This window comes from Lipotes vexillifer, unplaced genomic scaffold, assembly GCF_000442215.2.
Source record: "Lipotes vexillifer unplaced genomic scaffold, Lipotes_vexillifer_v1.1 scaffold515, whole genome shotgun sequence".
Lineage (NCBI taxonomy): Eukaryota > Metazoa > Chordata > Mammalia > Artiodactyla > Lipotidae > Lipotes > Lipotes vexillifer.
Genome location: NW_006772017.1, coordinates 1,976,722 through 1,997,257, shown reverse-complemented (window position 1 = coordinate 1,997,257; position 20,536 = coordinate 1,976,722). Strand labels below are relative to the sequence as shown.

General features: G+C 36.1%; 1 protein-coding gene across 1 annotated transcript in view; it reads left to right on the top strand.

Annotated features, from left to right (window-relative positions):
• Window positions 1-361: 361 nt before the first annotated feature.
• SESN1 (sestrin 1) overlaps window positions 362-20,536 on the top strand; it is a 106,240-nt gene continuing 86,065 nt past the window's right edge. Inside the window, exon 1 of the mRNA XM_007447264.1 lies at window positions 362-877. Within this exon, the coding sequence (XP_007447326.1) occupies window positions 599-877 (279 nt within the window). The 5' untranslated portion in view covers window positions 362-598. The remainder of the gene's footprint in view (window positions 878-20,536) is intronic.

The following is a 20,536-nucleotide window of genomic DNA, read 5'->3' as shown; positions in this document are numbered from 1 at the left end:
AGCGGCTGCACGAGGCTGCCGACCCTCCGGGAGCGCCAGGGTCTCTGGCCGCCGGGGCCAACAAGCCAGGGTTCGGCAAGCCTTCCCAGCCAGCGCCTGGCCGGGAGGGAGGAGCTGCGGAAGGCGGGGACTGGTGCCGGAGGAGGGGCGGGATGGGAACGCTCCCGAGAACACCGTGGCTGCACAGACAAAAAACACCGAATGGCTGGTGAGCGTTCAGCTGTTACCAGCCTTTTTGGGCAGAGTACGGGTTTGACAGTTCCACAACGTGAGGATATCCGCTGACGCCGAGAGACGGAGGAGAACACTTTCCCGACACTGCCTGTCCAGCAAAGCCAGCGCTGTAAGGTTTCAACTTTCCAACTTTTTTTCTCAGTCTCTGACCAGAAGACTGCCCCTCCGGGCAGAAGGAGAGGGCGAGCTCTTATCTTGTAGATCGAAGACACTTCTGCCTCCAAATGTCACCCAGACGTATGTTTTCATGACGATTTGAGTTCTCTGATTTTATTGTTACATTTCTCGTTTTAAAAAATGCAAAGTGCTTTGGGGGACATACTGAAAGGTAACTGAAGACAGCAAAGAAAAAACTCCAATTGTCATGGCTGAAGAAGAGGGTGAAGTGAGATGGGATGGACTGTGCAGTAGAGATTCAACTACTAGAGAGACAGCACTGGAAAACATTAGGCAGATCATTGTGAGAAAAGCCGAGTGTCTTCGTTTGGTGAAAGAGACACCTTATCGTCCAGCAGACGGCCTTTCAGATGCTGTTTCTTTGGATGGGTTGAATAAGCTTCTTGCTCATCTGCTTATGCTTTCTAAGAGGTGTCCCTTTAAAGATGTAAGAGAGAAAAGTGAGTTTATTTTGAAGAGCGTCCAGGTAAGAAATAGCATTATAAGTACAACTGTTTATCTAGTAATGTGAAGTTTTACTTGCAGATATTCACTTTGTATTTGCTTCAAATAGGTTGTTATAATTTGAACCACTCAACATCTTAAATTTAGACTGTTTTGTAAAACATTGAATTTGGGGTTAAAATTGGACAAGGTGAACTAAAGTAAAAGTAATTTTCAAATACAACTAAACAAGTATTGTCTTTCTAGAGAGTATTAGCAGAAATGCATCATTCCTCCATTGGGAGATTGGGATTGACATGTATACACTAATATGTATAAGATAGATAACTAATAAAAACCTGCTGTATAAAAAATTTTTTTAAAGAAATGCATTCCTCCTGGGCAAAATATGTGAAAATTACAGTTAAGTACAAATAAATACTTACTTTTCCTTATATTCATTTTTATGTGTTGTTGGGAAGTGTAGCCAGTATGCTTTTCACATTGCTACAAACAGTGTTCTCTGTGGAAAGTTTCACGTTTAAAACCCTCTAAAATGATAAAGAAATGTTTCCTAGTAAGCTTGTTCGAGGTAACTGGTGAAACAATTTCTTCTTATTCTTAAAAACAAAGCAAAAAACCCGAGAATCTGTTCCCTAAATGCAACCTTTTTTTCCTGAAAGAATTATATAAAATAATAAAAGCCCATGTTATAAAGGAGCTGACATCTGCAGATTGAAGAATTGGATTCAGGTTGAGTGAATGGTAGACTGTTATGGTCAGTTACTTAACTAGCTTTCTCTGTGTTTCCCTAAGTTGTTTGATTCTTTTTTTTTTCTTCACATACATACCTATTTAAGTTGTGAGTGCAAAGGATAAAGGATGTTACAGTTTTCCTCCTGTTTGTACATATTCAATTTATCTTGTTTTATTAGAAGATTTATTAGAAGGTTTTTTTTTAAGGGAAAGATTTTTAGATATTAAGAATTGTCAGAAATGGTCTTTAAGCTTATCAGTCTAAATTACTCAATCCACATGTGTTCAAAGTCACAGTATGAGAAGTTTTTTAAATTTATAATTTACTTGGGTATATATGTAAGCTAAGATGAACAGTTTTTCTTTTCTGGTTTGAATTCAGTTTAAAGCAACAGAAAAATAATAATGTGTATAAAATGAGGACTCTAAGATCTCTGGATATTTCTTCTCACAAACACTGTGGAAACAATAGTTACAATTTATATTTATCCAGAGTTACTAGAGAGGAATTATTCTAGTACTTGAAGTTTACCTCTTTGAGCATCAAAAGTTATTTCTCTATCTCTTAGTGTAGTGACTACAACAACCGTTTTTTTCATAATGGGGTCATCATTATGCACATCAAGTACATACTCTTGTACAGCTGAGGGTGGAATGTATATGTAGGACTGTATGATACATTTTGTTTGAATTTGTGTGTTCAATTTTTATAGTCTTTCTGTTCCTTACCTTACTGTTGGTATACTTCGCTTCAGTCTTCCTGAATCTTTTATTTTGCTACTTTTTTTTATATTAGAATGGGAAACCAGATAACCAGTTTTGTTAAGAGTTAGATTGAAAACAGAAGTAATTAGGTTCTGGGGAGTACAGGGTCAAAGGACTAACATAACGGTAAGTAAAGTGGTACTGGTGTCAGACCTGGGCTCAGGTTCTCCTCCTTTATTAATATACTGCATACCCTTGAACGAGTTAAGTTACTTGACCTCTCTTAAGCTTTGATTTCCACATCTATAAAATGGTAATAATAATACAGAGGTGTATTACTATAATAAATAATATAAATTATGATAACTGAGATGTAAAGTGCCCCATATGTAATGGATGCTGCTCTCCCCTTTCATAAAAGAAATACATGGACTGTGTGATATGTATTTCAAGACTCATTCATCCTGCAAAAGGATTCAAGAATCTCTACTGTGAAGATTTCCCATCAATTTATGCCTTCTTTCTCATCTCTGCATCTATTGCACATTATTCCAGCTACAATTCTAACAGGCACTTTACTTATATTGGGCTATAATCAAATGTTTATGTGTCTGTCTCTCCCAGAGCCTGTGGGAGAGACAGAGCTCCTCTTCTGGAGCACAGGCTCCGGACGCGCAGGCTCAGCTGTAAGTTCTCAAGAGTGTTGACTGGGACTTGGAAGCTACTAACTAAATACTGTTTCTTAGTCTGAATAGATGAAGTTACTAGATTAGGAAGTTTTCATCCCTACATCATTCATTCATGCCTTCATTCAACAAATGTTAATTGAACCACTGATGAATGCCATTCTAAGAACTGAGAATCAGTGGTAACAGTTTTGACATTCTACTGAAGGGAGACAGACCATAAACAAATAAACAATATAATTTTAGATAGTAAAGGAAGACTTCCCTGAAGAGATGGCATTTAAGCAGAAATGAATAGATATTATCCAGGCAAAAATGAGATTTGTGAGAGGGACATTCCATGTATAGGGAATAGTGTGTGTGAAGGCCTCATGGTAAGAGACAGCAGGTGAATTTAGGAGTGGAAAATAATGCAGTGTGGTTGGAGCATACAGTGTGAGGAGAGTGTGAAAGTTTAAGTACATGCTCTGGAGTCAGACCTGAACTCTACAGCCTTAGGTAAGTTACGTAATCTCTCCTTGACTCAGTTTTCTCACCTGCAAAATGAGGATGATGCTAATAGTTCCTGCCTCACAATGAGAATAAAATGAAATAATGCTTACAAAGCATAGCACAGTGCCTAGCACATAAGAAACACCCATAAAGTTAGGAATTCTGTTTTTTGGCAGGAGCCAGAGAACAGAGGATCTTGTGGATCATGTTAGGAGTTGTAGGCTTTATCCTAGGAACAATGGGAAGCCACTGAGGGGTGTTGAGCAAGATGGTGACATGATACATGGTGTATTAGAAGCATCACTTTGGAAGCAATTTGAAGAATGGATTTCAGGGGTCGAGAGTGAATGTACAACAGTTAGGAGGTTGTTCACTAGTCCAAAGCAAAAATGGTGGAGTAAGATGTAGTGGGCAAAGTGGAAAAAGGTGAATAGATTTGGGAGATAGCTAGGAGTTAGAACCTATGGGGTATAGTATTTAATTGGATATAGGAGATGAGGAAAATAAAATCAAGGATGGCTCTAAAGTTTCTAGCTTGAACTCCTTGGTGAATAATTAAGTCGTTTCGGGAGACAAGAGTGGTAGAGGGTCACTTGAGGGGAATGGTGAGTTCTGTTTTGGACATGTTGAGATTAAGTTGCCTATGATAAATCTGATTAGAAATAGCTCTTAAAAGGATTTCTGCCCCTGCCACCACTGTTCTACTCCTGACATTGTTATCTCTCACTTTTCTCAACCACCTTTATATCCATCTTCCACGTAATTGCAGAGCTATTTATCTAAAATAAAAAGCTGACCATGTTTCTCTCCTCCCTAAAATCCTTTAGGATAGAATCTAAACTTAAGTATGTTACTTAATGTCCAGCATCATCTGGCGTCCACTTAACACTGCAGCCTCACTTCTCACACTCTAGCACCAGCCTCACAAGGGAAACAAAATAATGTAGTGCTCTGTAATGCCTTCTGTTATTCACTAGTAAGCAGCAAAAGCTGAACTGTATTTGCAGTTCTTGCAGCTGTTCCTGAAGGGGCCCTTAATTGCTATAGGGCAGCTCAGAGGAGTATGGTCAGGGAGATATGGTAGGGTGGTGGAAGGATGGATTCAACTCAGAATGGCTAAACATGTAAAAAATTGGCACATTGAGAGATAGCATTCTCTGTTTGTATTCCTGTTCTCAATTTATTGATTTCAAGTCAGCATACTTAAATCTGTTCAACACATTTTTAAGAACTATTCTGTGCCAGGCACTATAGTCAGGACTGGAAGATCAATTAGATTTGTTCCCTGTTTTAGAGGAAGGTCTTCTGTTCTCATAGGAGGTTTTAGTTGTGCTGTTTGTTTGTTTACACCCATAATACCTTTTGGATATGCTTGATTCCCTAAGCAAATGAATGGAGTGGCCCAATATACTATTATAGTCCACTGGTGAGCTATTGTCTTTGTGATACATGTAATTAAGGGGGAAAATGTGAGTATGTATATATTCATCAAAACATTATGAGGAGTATCCAAAATAGCCAAGTACTTTTCCAAGAGTAGTCATTTGATCCTTTTCATTTCTATACCATGACAAAGGAAAACAAATTTTCTTATATGCCTGTCAGCAATTAACACTATCTGAAAGTAACTTGGCTTAAGGTAGAAAACTTAGACCAAGTAAGAAGTATTTATCTTAAGTGGGATGGAGGAGACTTTCATTTAGTGAAGTGATTGTTACCCCCCAGGGAGAAATGAAACTTCAGTTGTTGGGTATGGTGCATATTTATAGTTGTAGAGTTGCAGTTGGAGTATCCAGTTGGTATCCATTGGGTAATATATAGTTTGTAGGTTTAACAATAAGAGGTTAGTAAACCTATTGTTCGCATAATGAGTCTGGAAGTTAGGCTATTTCAAGCCTGGAAGATTGATTCATTAGCTGAACTATGTTACCTTTTTGCCTTTTATCTTTTTGTTCTCCAGGCACCATGTGTAATTCATTGACCATTTGCAGCTAAGAGGAAAAGAGTTTTTTCCCATGCCTCTATTAGGGAAGAAAAGCTTTCCCCAGAAACCCTCCAGCAGACTTGTCAGTTTCTATTGACCAGTGTCACATGCCCTTTACTAAGCCAGTAACTGGCAAGGAAATTGGTCATTTCTATTTTTGGTTTGGATTAATCCACATTCAGCCCCTAAGAGCCAGAAGAGCCCCCATCATGTGAACAAAGATTTCTGTTGGTTAGGAAGAAGAGGGACAGAAGACAGTAATATATTGCTTTGGTCTAGTTATAATTTAGATTCTGTTAGATTGGAAACGTAGCTAATTTATAATGATGCTATAAAATATAACATTCGGAACATTCTAGAAGCAGATTTGGCCTTTTAAGATGATTGTTTTGTTTTTATTTCTATTTTACTGCCATGTCTAGTCAAAGCCAAAACTTTAAGGTAGTCCATCTCAAACATTCACTGATGACTCTTAGGTATCGCAGCAAATATGAAAGTCCTCTTTCAGTGTTTACACTAAGCTTCTCTCTTCCATATCCACTGTTTTTTGGCCTTCCTTATTTTATTGATACACTGAGAATTCAGTCCCTTTCCCTCAGAAAGCCTCCTGGCTTGCTTCTCTCCTCAGTGCTTCCTCTTATTCCTATTATTGACCACTTTCTTTCTTTGCTTTTGAGCTCAGAGGAGAATACTATTTACCCTCAGGTTGTCTGGGCTTCTTTGGAAGAAGAATGTAAAGTTGAAGGCAAATCTTTAACTTTTTTTTTTTTTTTCTAAATGGTTTGAAAACAAAGTAAAAAGCCTATGTTCTTTCTACTCACTGGCTTACAGGATGAATCATATCTACACTATCTACCCTCAGTGTCCTCTTCCTTTGTTCTGACTTTTAAGAAAGATTGAAACTAACACGGATACTCTTTTTTTTTGTTTTCAGATTTCAAATATTTTATTCCTGTTACAGTGCCCCAAATGGTCTTTAGTATGGAAACAAACAAAAAACCAGAATGATCAATTTTTAAAATATTTTTCTAACATTGTTTTTGTTTGTAAATGAGATGTAGTGTTTTGTAGGAAATGGGATGTTAAACACTTGCCTATTAGATTTCAATTTAAGGTCATGGGTTGTTTATGTCAGGAGGACCCTCTGAAAGAATAGTTTAGCTTAATTAGAATTATTTTCTTGTCTATAATACTGTGTGCCCTTAAAGTGCTATACAGATCATTCTTGGAGTAAAAGAATTTGAAAATAGATGTGCTGTTCTCTTTGTTTTAGGGTTATATTTATTTTGCTTTTGTAAGCCATTAGAAATTTGCAGGATATCTTTTAACCAATTGAGTAGATAATAACTTAAACAGCCAACTTAAGGATTTGTTGAAACTTTGATGTGACAGAAAGTAGCTGTAGAATCTTCAGTTTGATGAAGGATTATTAATCACTTAGAATTTTGAAACATCGGGGCCCTATTTGGTGTTATTTCTTAATCATAAATAATTTCATATCTAAAAACAGTGTTTATGAGTAGCAAATTAGCATGTACTGGAGGAACCAGAGGCATGGGGAAATTTTAGAATTTGTGGAAGGACAGGGGAGATGCTGGTGGAGGGAAGGCAGTACTTAAATTGCATAAAAGGATGAAAGTTAGGCTGGATGTATATCAGCACCAAGCAAGCCTCGCCACCCATTATAATCTCTTCTTTGTCACAGTTTCTCAAATCAGTCTGTTTTTTTCACACCATGATAAAATATTTACTTTTTTTTTTTTTTTTTTTTTTGCGGTACGTGGGCCTCTCACTGTTGTGGCCTCTCCTGTTGCGGAGCACAGGCTCCGGACGCCCAGGCTCAGGGGCCATGGCGCACGGGCCCAGCCGCTCCGCGGCATGTGGGATCTTCCCAGGCCGGAGCACCAACCTGTGTCCCCTGCATCGGCAGGCAGACTCTCAACCACTGTGCCACCAGGGAAGCCCCAAATATTTACTTTTTAATTGAAGTCAATAGAAAATAGGGTTTACTTTGACCCAGCTTTTGTAGATCACATTTATTACATTAAGAGAGAAAGACCTTAATTGACCTTGATGATATGAACTACTACTTCAGTTACACTAGCACAGTAAACTCAGGGGCATCTGAGGGTTCTTCAGAATATTTGGTGATGGTATTACTAGGGGCAATGGGCAGACTGAAAGTTTAAGTCACGCTATGGGAACATTATTTTATGCTTTGCTTTTTTTCCTGTTGGTTACTACACCAAGTTAAACTAATGTCAGTAAAGATACATTTACCATGACATTTGTGTATAGAAAAAAAGTCTTTTAAAAGATGCTTGTTTTTTATGAAATTGAGTTATTTTTAGTGAGGTGGATGGACCTAGAATCTGTCATACAGAATGAAGTAAGTCAGAAAGAGAAAAACAAATATCGTATGCTAAACATATATGGAATAAAAAAAAAAAGGTTCTGAAGAACCTAGGGGCAGGACAGGAATAAAGACGCAGACGTAGAGAATGGACTTGAGGACACAGGGAGGGGGAAGGGTAAGCTGGGGCGAAGTGAGAGAGTGGCATGGACATATATACACTACCAAATGTAAAATAGCTAGCTAGTGGGAAGCAGCCACATAGCACAGGGAGATCAGCTTCATGCTTTGTGACCACCTAGAGTGGTGAGGTAAGGAGGGTGGGAGGGAGATGCAAGAGGAAGGAGATAAGGGGATATATGTATACATATAGCTGATTCACTTTGTTATACAGCAGAAACTAACACAACATTATAAAGCAATTATACTCCAATAAAGATGTTAAAAAATATTGCTCAAAAAAAAAAGATGCTTGTTTTTTAAAAAAATGCTTTTTCACTGAAAATACTTAGGGAGTTTTTGTAGGATAGCTGTTAGGACCATTTATTGGACTTTCACAATAGGCGTTTTTATTGTTGAAAGCCTGTATACTGCTAGTAGACTGTCATCATTTGTGACATGTTTCAGTTTATATGAAAAAGACTTGTGAAATTTGGCAACACAAGAATTATGTCTTCTCATGTTCTTATCTCTTTTCTATAATTACTTATAGAAAAATCTAATAAGATTGCAATGAAATATGGAATTACCTTAGAAAAATGAAATACTTTTAGTTTTATGCTTTCTTTAAATCTGACTCTTTTTAATTTTAAAAGGGAAAGGTCTTCATAGATTTAAAAAATATTATATTATAAAATTACCTTCAAACAACTTCCTAAGCTTTTAAACCATACTAAAGGAAAATAAAATTTATGATGTGAGTTTTGTTAGTTATATTACCCAAATCAACTTTCATATATACATATTCATTAAATGAATAGTATTAATGTTTTAATTTAAAAATTGTTTAAATTGACAAGATTTTATACATTTATATACATACGTATTTTATATATATAAAATATGCACATACATACATATACATATGCTTTCTTAAATAACTAGGATAATTTGTCAATTCTATGTGTAATATTCAGTAAAGTCTAATTAGAATCTAGTTTACCCCACTAAAAATGAGCATTTACTGTTTTCACACTTCACTGTTTGACAAGCATTGCACAGTCGTCTTTAAACTTGACATGATTTCATTTTCTAGCATGTTGGCAGGTGTTAGCTGTCTATAATTATAACTGAGTAATTTTTCAAATGCTATTCATAGCCTAAACATAGAAAGAAATTTTTCCGATCATGTGATAAAGGCCAAGCCTTGCAAAATAGTGGTAGAATGATAATGATCAGTGGTACTGAAGGACATATTTAGAGAAGCCTTTCAAAAGTAAAAAGTGATTTAAATGATAGGGAGACGGGTTTTCTCACAAAATAAGATCTCTCAAGGTCATTGATAGTGATTACACCTCACCAAATTAAGGTGTGTCTATTTTTTCATCTAACAAGTAATGTATACATTGGCAGTCTTAAATTATAAAATATTAATCTATATTTATTCAGTTTTCTTGATGACAGAGATTCTGAGCATAAGAAATAATTGAAATTTTATTGAGGCAGTATAGATTTTACCACTGAACGCACTGAATATTTCTTCTCATTTCATTCATGAGGTATTTACTGTGTACCTACTATATGCCAAGCGCTGTGCTTATCTATCTTTTGGCATATCAAAGAAAAGGCTGTAAGCTTCTCTTAATTTTAATCATTATTCTACTTTAAAAACAAAAGAAGCTTTTGCTTTTTCTTGATTTATTTTTTTTCTTTCTAACCATCTATTTTAAATATACAGACTAGAGATATTGCTTCAGAAGGGTTTAAAGATCTTGGATTTTCTTTACCAGCCATGAATAAATTAACCTCTGTAGTCTGTTTCCTCATCTGTGAATTGACATAATTTTAATATCTGCCTTGTGATGTGATTATAAAAATTAAAGGAGATCATATTGGTAAAGCATTTTGTAAACTTTGATATACTCTACAAAGTTAATTACGAATAAACTTTTTGAGACTGTTTACTTATTGTAATATGAGGATAATAATACCACTCTCACAGGGTAGTTTTGAGAATTAAGTGAACAGTAAAGTATGTAGAAGTGGGCCTGATACACAGTAAGTGCTTAGTAAATATTGGTGATGGTGGTGATGAATATTGGTGATAATAAAGAAGATGATGATGAACTTGATCTAGGTCTTTTAGCTAATGAGTCCAACTCCAAACTGGCATTACTTTAGGATTTTTCTGTTTAGAGTTTAGGATTTTTATGTATTGATTTATAATTGACTTTCATATATCCCACTCTTTGTATCCACATGTATTTACACCCCTAATTGCCTTTTGTACAGTAAATTTTAATATATTAGCATGTTAATGCTATGTCCAACTTTACCAAAGGATGCTTCTAACCAACCACTGCCTCAGGGTAAGTGGTGGACTTACTCAGAATTTTGCTCTGTTGGTGATGGCAGATCTGTAGCATCCATCCCCTCCTTGGAGTTAAGCACCATTCTACTATGTCAACATGGCACCAGTAGGGAGGGGTTGCAGGCAGGCAGCTGCATGTATCATCCAGGGGTCAAGTGTACATGGAGAGGTCCATTGCCAAGGCCTGTGCTTTAATACCTGGACAGCAATAAAGGAGCATTCTTAAACTGTGGGCTTTAGAGTTAGTCAGACCTAGCTCTAAGTCCTACTCTGCCAAGGTTTGTGACCTTGGGCAAGTTATATAACCCGCTTAAGCCTCAGTTCCCTCACAGAGTTGTGAGGATTAAATGAGGTAACATGTGCAATGTTTACTGTAACTCAGCACTCAGTGAATATTAACTATTAGTATTCTGTTCTGCCTTCACAGTGCGGTTGGGGGAGAGGAGATGGGAAGTTGAGCCCTCTGGCACCATATGCCCTTTAGGGTACCCCAAGTCTTTGGGCAACTGGGAAAGTTTTCACCTACTTTCCAGGTCCCTTGGCCCTAGGGAATAGCATCCTAGAGGAAATAGCACCTCTAGGAACCAAAGTAAGGGTTTTATAAACATTGTTTTAGCACTCTGGGAACCAGATTCCTCCCCTGATACAATGCTCGTCTATTGTTCCATTTAGGAACATCTGACTCTTCAGTGTATTTTCAGGGTTATAAAATGTAGAAAAGAAAATGATGACTTATATGCCAGTGCTGTCAGTAAGCAACTGAATCCTCTGTGCCTAGTCAATTCATGTCTGATACTTCAGGCAAATTTGCTGCAGAGACTGCCTGCCTTGATGGTCTACTGAGGAGATTAAAGCTGCACTATCAGTGTTCCTACTCTGCTTCCCCCAGTGGGAGCTTGACATATTAAGCAGAAAGTCCCCAAAACACTCCTTTCACTCTGGCCGGATAACTGGCCTGGCCTAGACTGCTTGATATGATTTTAAGAACAAAGTAACTAAGGAACGATTACATGGCCCAAAAGATACCCCAGAAGTAACAGGGCTTGAAGAGATTTTGTATCATGTTTGATTTCTTGAATTTGCTTCATTGGGCATGGCAGGTGTCTTTGGGGCTCCTCCTGAGCTCGAATGCCTGCCCCGCTTAGAATCTGCCACACATTGGGACAAAGTTACCTTAAGTCATTTTCAGCAGTCTCTTAATCTTTCTAGTTTCGAAGAATGTGTATTTTTGAATGTAATAAGAATAGGCATTCTGTATGCGAAACCTAGTTCTTAACCCTTTTCATATATTCTTAACTCTTTTTATTTAATCTTCACCACAACACTGTAAGAGTAGGTATTATTAGCCCCATTTTATGCATCAGGAAAAAAAAATCAAGGCTCAGATAGGTTAAATAACTTGCCCAAGGTATCATAGCTCAGTAAGAAAAGGAGCCAGGTTTCAAACCCAGGCTGTGAGACTCCAGAGTCCATGCTTTTCATCATTATGCTGCATTATCTGAATAAAAAATTAATATGTTTCCTATTAAAATATATATTACTTTCTTTTCCAAATTATTTTTCCTTCAGGATGAAATGTAAAACTTTGATTTCTAGGAGAAACCACATTCTCAGATGTTATTAAATTGCATATCAAATTCCTATTTAAACCCTGACCCATCTTGAAATTGCATTTGAACTCTTTTGAATCTTTGTGTTTCACTGTGGCATATAATTTTCATTATGTTGTCATTATAAATTTCAGCTGATTGCAAGAAGTTGGCTAGACTGTGATCTTGGAAATATGATATATAAAAGACTTATCTTTACATTAAGAGATTACCAAGTAAGATGATTTCTTTAGTGAACTGCCTAAAAGAAAATTTGGTATATTTCCGTGAGTAATAGACTCAAGATTAGCTTTGAATGTTAAAAGAGCATTCTCCTACCTAGTTCATTGTTGCCATGACAATGCTGGCAGTGTGAGTGCTGTAGTAACTCCTTGCAATGATCTTATTTTAGACCCTAACGTTTGCAGTGCTGAACATCCCCTTCCCCGCCCCACAAGTAACTAGCGGAAAAGTACTGGTTTTATAACTGACTTCTGGCTTTGTAGCTGAAAGACTGCACTATTGTGGGCTTAAAAAAATAGTGTAGGAGTGTTGAGTATTTTTCTCATGGATTATAAACGTTTGAAGTTTCCCAAAATATTGTATTACGTTACATGTCATACAGCAAGTTGTTTACAGCTAAAAAGAAAAGGGGCTTCTATTGTCTTTTTAAGAAGTCAAGCCCAGATTATATCATTACTTTGAGCTCTTATAGAAAGCATTTTTCCACTTGTATGTTTCCCGTGCATACTTTAAAGTCTTTGGATTCTTTTATTTAGTTATTTGGAAAATTATCATAGGATCATAAGGATTATATTTAAATAGTGTAAAAAGTATTTTTTTCTTGTCATTTCCATAGTTCAACGTTTACCTGATCAAATTGGAACATGTTAATCTTGGTTTCTTAAATTATGAACTAAAGTTATAAAGTGATTTTAAGAAATTACCCAATTTGAACTGTGTTAAACTAATTGTTTAGACATTGTTAACTTTGTTGCCTATATGTTGTAAATTAGATTTTAAAATATTTCACTGATATTTTCTAATTGTAAACCCCATTATAACTATACTGTTAAGCACAAAATATTTTCAAACTCATAATAGTAAGTGCCATTTTGTATACTTTTGCATACCATTTGTTAGGTCAGAGGTTTGGTATCTATGGCATGTACACTAAAAATCTAGTATAGCATGATGAAAATAATAATATGGCAATAAACCTTGTCAAAGAAGATGGAAAATCTAAATATTATACTTCTTTCATTAGTGACAACTACTAACAAACTACTAACAAATTTGCTTTTTTTCCCTAAATACTGCATTAAAAGTTTAGTTCATCTTATTTAGATGCTGAAGATTTAAACAAATCTTGCATGATTGGGCCTGTACTAAGTATTGGAGTATGGGTGTCTGGCAAGCCCTTTTCTTTTCTTTTTCCATTTTAACGTATAAAAGTAAATTTCTAAACAAAAATTCCGCTCCAAGCTAGAGTTGTGTTTGGCTCTTCCACCAAGCAATGAGTATCTTAATCTTTATTTTATTTTATTATTATTTTTTGTTCCCTTTAGTGCATTTTATTATTAGAAATAAATCCTTAGTGGGAATTGTTCTGATTAAGAGGTGTCTAATTCCAATTTATACTGGTCTTCAATGGCTCCTTCTTTGAACTTGGAAGTAATTTTGTAGTAAAATGTGAAGAGTCAAACCTTGAGATAAATATTCTGTCATTTTAGTACTACATATTTGTATTAAATGCTTTTTATTCGTTGGAATGAAACTAAATTATAGTTCTTTTTCCTTTCTTAAAATAATAAAAGGGTTATTGTTTTCTTTCCTGAACTCACTATACCTCTAGCTGACCTCCCTCTCTATCTAAGGCTGAAATGGGAATACTTTTTTAAAGTAAGAATTCGTTTAAAATCTTTCTTTGTGCCTAACACTGTTATGGCACCGTGAGAAATATAAAAAGAAGTTGAAAACAACCACTACTGTTAAGAGTTTTGCAATGATTTAGAGAAAAGCAATTAAGAACAAATCAAGACTTTCACTAAAAATGTTAAATTTTGTGGTAGTACGTTGACAGTAGTGCAACTGTTAGTGGGAGTGTATGTACACAGTAATTCCACATCTAAGAACTCATCTGAAAAAAGATTTATGTATGATGATAATCTCTGTAGTATTATTTATGATATAAATGTGTTTATATTATTATATATAAGTTGGCAATCTAAATATCCAATAACGAAATTATTAGTTAATTAAATTATGGTACATCTGTATAAAGGACTATTACATAGTTATTGAAAGTTGTTTTAAAATGTATAAGGAAAGAAAAAAATTATATTTAAGTGGAAAAGCAACTTTTAAAATAGTAGGCCAAATATATATTTTTTTATAGAGAGGGGAAAATGTCAGGAAACCTGCTTGTAACAAAATAGTACCAAAACCCTCGTTCTCTTTTAGAGGTGGGATTATTGGAGATTTAAATTTTTCTTTTCATAATAATAATCATTAATAAATACTTAATTTTATTGAGTGCTCACTATATGCCAGGCTTTGTTATAAGCATTTGACATATAACATTGCAAGATTTCACATGGGTTACAGGTTTTGAGGAAGCTGTCTTCCCGAAACAAAACAAATATACAAATATGAATACACCCACTCGCTCTGAAATTAGATTAAGTTTCTAATTTATTTAGCAAAGGAAACATGAACGTCTCAAAAGCTAGGCTTTCTTGTTGAGAAGAAGCACTTGCCAGCCTGCTTGGGTACTGCTTTCCTTGGTCCTCAGTGCTCCTAAAGGTGGTGCGACTGCTGGTGACACTACCTGTGTCACACCAGATCTTCAAAACGCAATTCTTGCTATATTTTGCCTTTTTATATTTGACATTTACATTCACATTCTGGAAGAATTTTTACAAACTACCTGTGCACTTCCTTTGAAGGCCCATTTTACTGCAATATCTAGTTTTATACCTACAGCCATTCTGTGACGTGAGTTTTACATTTTATAGATGAGGAAACAGAAAGATTAAGCAACTTAACTCAAGTAGTGAATACTGAGAGTTAGGAGGCATGTCTGACTCTACGTCCTTAAGCACCAATCTGTTTTCCTATAATCTTTTTGTTTTTGTTCATGAGCACATATTATTTTTATATTGGAAGATGACTTAAAATCAATGTGGGAAAATTAAACATATAGAGCGTTACAATAATTCAGAGCAAGGAAAGATCAGAATGGGTTGGGTAATAAAGACAGCTTAGTGGAGCAAATAACTTTTAATGTAATGATTAACTTTTCTTCTTAGCTTATCTGTTTGTTTATATAAGTACACACTGCTTCTATCCCGAACATGCCCAAACCAAACCTCTTATTACTGGCTGTAACTAATGCTCTGTTGTTCTTTCCTGCAGACTAAATTTTGGCCTCATTTTTGTTTCCTTATTGTGGCCCCCCCCCCTTTTCTTTCCTTTTCCTATGTGTCAGTGTCTGTATGAACATGTTGTAACTGTGACTTTTGTCAAAGCTCCTTCTCACTATACTGTTGGGCATTATAAATAAAACAACTCTAGCTTGGCAGTTTCAAAGTGGTAATACCATCATAATTTAAAGATTGAGCTGGCTAAAAGAAGTTGCAAAAATTACATAAATTGTCTTTAAAAACTCACTGAAAGGAAATAGAGCTAAGATCTTCAATATTGTCTGATGAGTTAACTTTACAGCATAAACTAGGATTGATGTTCAGTCGTTATGCACTGGCATGCAATACTTGTTAAAATACTAAAGTATTTTCATACCAGTTGGTAAATAGTAAACTCCAAAAAGCAATAAAACTAATAATACATAGTCAGGATGGGTGGCTTATCTTAGAAACCACACATGCACTTAGATTCCATATTGGTCTGGTCACTGAAGCATGGAGCTAGGAAGTTTGCTCAGATGTTTTATTATTTATTTCAGATGTTGAAGGTACAAAACCCCTTGGGTGGGAGAGAGAAACCAGGCAGGTGAACTGAGGAGAACCTAATCTGTAAACTCACAAAAGAAGTGCCCAGTTGTGCCCGGGGCACAAGAAGGGTCTAGGCCTTAGTGGTGACTGGGGAGGCTGCCAAAAGCCAGTGACAGATTCTCAGGGTATGCTCTCTCAAGTGTGCTCAAGCAGCTTTTCTTTGTTTAACAACTGAATTAATTATCTGTTGCTTCATAAGAAATTTGGTGGCTTAAAACAATACACATTTATTATCTCGCAATTTCTGTGGGTCAGGAATCTGTCTGTAGTTTAGCTAGGACCTCTGCTTCAGGGTCTCCCACGAGCCTACAGTTAATGTGTCATCCAGGGTTGTGGTCTCATCTGAAGGCTTAAGTGGGGAAGAATGTGTTTTCAAGTTCACATGGCTGTTGGAAGGATTCAGTTCCTTGAGAGCTGTTGTATTGAGAACTTCAGTTCCTTGCTGGTAGTTGACTGGCAGCTCTTGCTGTTCCTTGCCATGTGGGCCTCTCCACTTGCTTCTTCAGAGAGAGCACCTGAGAAGAACCAGAGACAAGATACCAGCAAAAGAATTCTAGCATTACAGAAGTCAGTCTTTTATAACCAAATGTTGGATGAGACATGCCATCAGTTCTGTCTTAGTCTGTTCATTAGAAGAATATTACACAATAGAGTGAGTACCAGAAGATAGGACATGGATCCTTGGGAGCCATTTTAAAGCAGCCTACCACAACAGCTTATGTCCTGAAACTAGGTGCTGGGAAGAATGGGCCTCCCTGCCTACTATGAAGAGAGTTGTAATTTAGGTTATATGCCCAGGAACCTAATTAATGTCTGGAAGAGAGTGCAGTCCAGCAAATGACAGTATGAGCCCAGGCTCTGCCCTGCTTCCCAGCCTTGCAACCAGTCTCCAGGTAAAGGAGCCTCACCCCAGCCTGGCCAGTAGTTGCCCTCCCCAAGGCCCTGCTGCCTCACTGATTGGAGGCTACCAAGGTTCAGTTGGAGAGTCCCGCCCACCTCCCTCTAGCAGCTTCTTGATCTTTTTTTTCTCTATCTTCCCCCATGACTCTTCTGACCCTATTATTCCTGTGTGATCCTAGGAAATTCCCTGATTCCCATTCTTTGTACTAAATGTAAAAAAAGCATTTGTCCAAAAGGTAGGAAGTGGCAGACAGCTTTCTTTTCATCATTTAATGATTATGTAATGAGCTGTGAATCAAATCTCGGCTGTATCAATGATTTGAGGTGAAGGGGAATTAAAAATAAAGCCAAAAACTTTTATGAGCATTCTCAAATTGAATAACAAGATTAAACATTATTGCAAACGCAAATTTTTAATTCAAATCTCCCAAATTCAAATTGGTATACTATCAATTTAGTGATATCTAAAAGAGAACAGATGAAATAATTTATCTTTTTTCATTTTTTAAGCCCAGTCCTTATAAATTTTGGCTATTGCAAAACCAGACCAAAATGATTACGTAACTGACAGCAATTTTTTAAAAGTTTTACCCCACTGAATACAATGTTGAGGCTAGGGTTTTTTTAATTGTAGGGCAAGATCTTAATTTTAGTTTAAAAAGATCATTTATCATATTCTCATATTTCATTTTTAATATCTTTACCAAATATTTGATGAAAATTATTTTTCCCATGTATATTTTAAATCAAGGATAAATATGTATATGTACTCCAAATGCTAACAGTGGTTACCTCTGGTCTGTGGTTTATACTTTTCTATATTTTTCCAAAGTTTTTATAATGGATACTTCTGTTTCTTCTAATAAGATCAGAAAACACATGCCATTGAAAAGAAAATAAGCTGAATGCACCACTTTATTCATAGCAGGATGACCTTTATGGTAAGTAGATCTTGAGCATACTCTCTAAAATGTTTCTTCTAATATGGTATATACTAACTTTAAAAGCTTTAATTCTTTAATTTTCTATAGAAATACCTTTCTTTCAAAGACTTTGGCTGTTGATAGAGCAGATTTTTTCCTAATGAATTTTGCATTTGTAGGTTTTTTTTGTCTTCACACTATGAAAATCTACTCCGAATTCTCAGCTTGTTGTAGCTTTTATGAGCACTAGATGGCACTCTTGCTCAACTGAAATCTGGTTTATCGATCATATTTTGGTGCTGTGGGCCTTAGAAGAGTTGGATATACAACTTAAGAATGCTTATGTTTCTCTTTTGTTTTAGAGGGAGGGCTATGGGAAGAAAGGAAAAGTTTCCAAATTTAAGTAGCTGAGCTTAAATGGTTCAGTTTTTTTCATCTATCCAGAAATCACCATGTTGATAACAGTGATATCAGTCACTCATTCCACAAATGTTTATTGAGCACCTGCTATGTTTAGGCACTACATACATGAGTGGCCAAAAGAGGTAAAAATCACTACCCTCATACAGCTTACATTCTAGTGCTTGGACTTTTTCTTCAGGTGCCATTCTAAGTTCTGTACTTGGAGTCATCCATTAACTCACCCATTTCATAAGAAGAAGCTGAGGCACAGAGAGGTTATCTAACTTGCCCCTGTTCACCTGTGTACCTGTGTACCTGGGAGAGCTGGGATTCAAACTGAGGCATTTAGCCTCTGAAGTTTGTTCTATTCATCTCAACACTATACTGCCTCTCAAAATGAAAGAATATTTTATTATTGCTTCTCCTGTTTGTTTATATTGTCCCTAGATCTGTTCAATTCACATATTATTGCCATTTTTATTGAAAAAACACTGACTAAATACAATACCTTTTTAAAAATGATTCTGTGGACAACTATCATAGTATTAGCTCTCTTTCAAGATAATGGCTGGCCTTGTTTCAGTGTATATTTAACCATCCTTATAGCTCTATTTAAACTGTTTGTATTGCCACGTAATAATTTGGGTATGTTGTATTGATGAGAGCTTAATCAGGTTGTGATTCAGTTGTTGTATAATGAAACATGGGCCATCAAGTATCAAAAGTTAACAACTTGCCTGCTTGCTCCACTGTTTGGTTTTACATTTTAATAGTACTGTGTTTATAAAGAAAATAGAGTAAGGTCAATAATACACTATGAAAGTTTCATGATTTGGGGGAGGAGTGGGCAAATTTACCTTCCTCTAAAAAAAAGTTTTATATGACTTAGGATAATTTACAATTATATTTGTATTTCTGAAGGACCAGAGTTGTATTCAACAACATACTTGTAAGCCACTGAGTATAGACGGAAAACCAGCCACCATAGAATAAAAATATTGATGACTAATTCATACACAGATAATTGATAAGTAAAATTTGCCTTCAGGGAAGCTGAAATAGTTAGTTCTTAACAGCTAGCTAGGCCCCTGTTCTTTTTTGCTGCAAAACTGTCTTAGATTACAAAACTATGTTTCTGACTGCTAATAATCAGAGTTAGGTATCTTTTAGTTAAATGAAATAATTAGTAAAAGAGAATCACTGTTGTTCACCAGGGAGTGGAAGGAAGTTTTCAGCGAAGAGATTTATTTTGGCAGATGTTATAATTTAATGGTTCTCAAATTGAGGATTTTGGCTTTTCTAGGGACCTGTTTGCCCCTTAGATTGAATGCAAAATTGTGTAGACTGATGAGCGTTATTTCTTGAGAGAGAGCCCAAGTTTTATCAGATTTTCAAAGAGATTATAACCCCAAAAGATTAAGAAGCACTGCTAAAACGGAGCTACTGCATATTAAGCTTACTTTTCTTAAACTTTAGGAAAAAGTTTAAGTGATTGAAATTCGGGAGTTTTAAACCAACAAAGGGAAAATTTTGTTGATTCAATGTTAGCTTATCCCTCTTGGTCTAGTGATCCTCTTGTGGTATATCTGGTGGTATTGGTACTTGAGTTACTTAATGTTTGTCATAAACTGGCAGGCCAACACCTCACAGTGTAGAGGTTAAAAGTTTAAGTCTTGTTTCAAGAATATTAAGACGTGGGGAGCCCAGCTGAGCACAGCAGAGCTCCAGCCCTTGTATAACAAAAGCAAGAAATACATACTTGCAAGCCACTGAGATTTGGGGGTTGTGTTTTTCCTCAGCAAAAGTTCATTAATACAGAAGTTGGAAATAGCCATACTGTCAGGATCCATATCCTGGTTCTCCTAGTTGTTTAACCTTGGACAAGGTACTTAACATCTCTAAGCTTCAGTTTTATTACCTGCAAAATAAGTGAGATAATAGCACCTTTATCTCTTTAAGGTAATCAGCATAGTGCCTACCTTAGTACTTAGTACGGCAAAAAACATTAAATCTATCCTTGTATATGACTCAGTTGTCGAAAATAGCAAGTCTTCTTACCTTCTAGCTCCTTAATCTTGGTTTATTTTTCTTCTTAGCCCCAAACATTGTTACTAACTTACTTACTTGTTGATTCTGTCTGCCCAACTAGGTTGTAAGCTCCATGAAGATGGAGACTTTTTCTTGGTCATTGCCAGGCTCCCTAAGCCAGTGGTAGCACATACAAAGAGATGTCCAATAAATATTTGTTGAATGAATGAATAAATGTTAGCTACTATTACTAATTGGCCATTTCTGTCCATGTTCCCATCTGCCTGTATCAGCTGCAGCTTCAAAATGAGGTAGGTATACCAGGACAAAAGTCTCTTTCC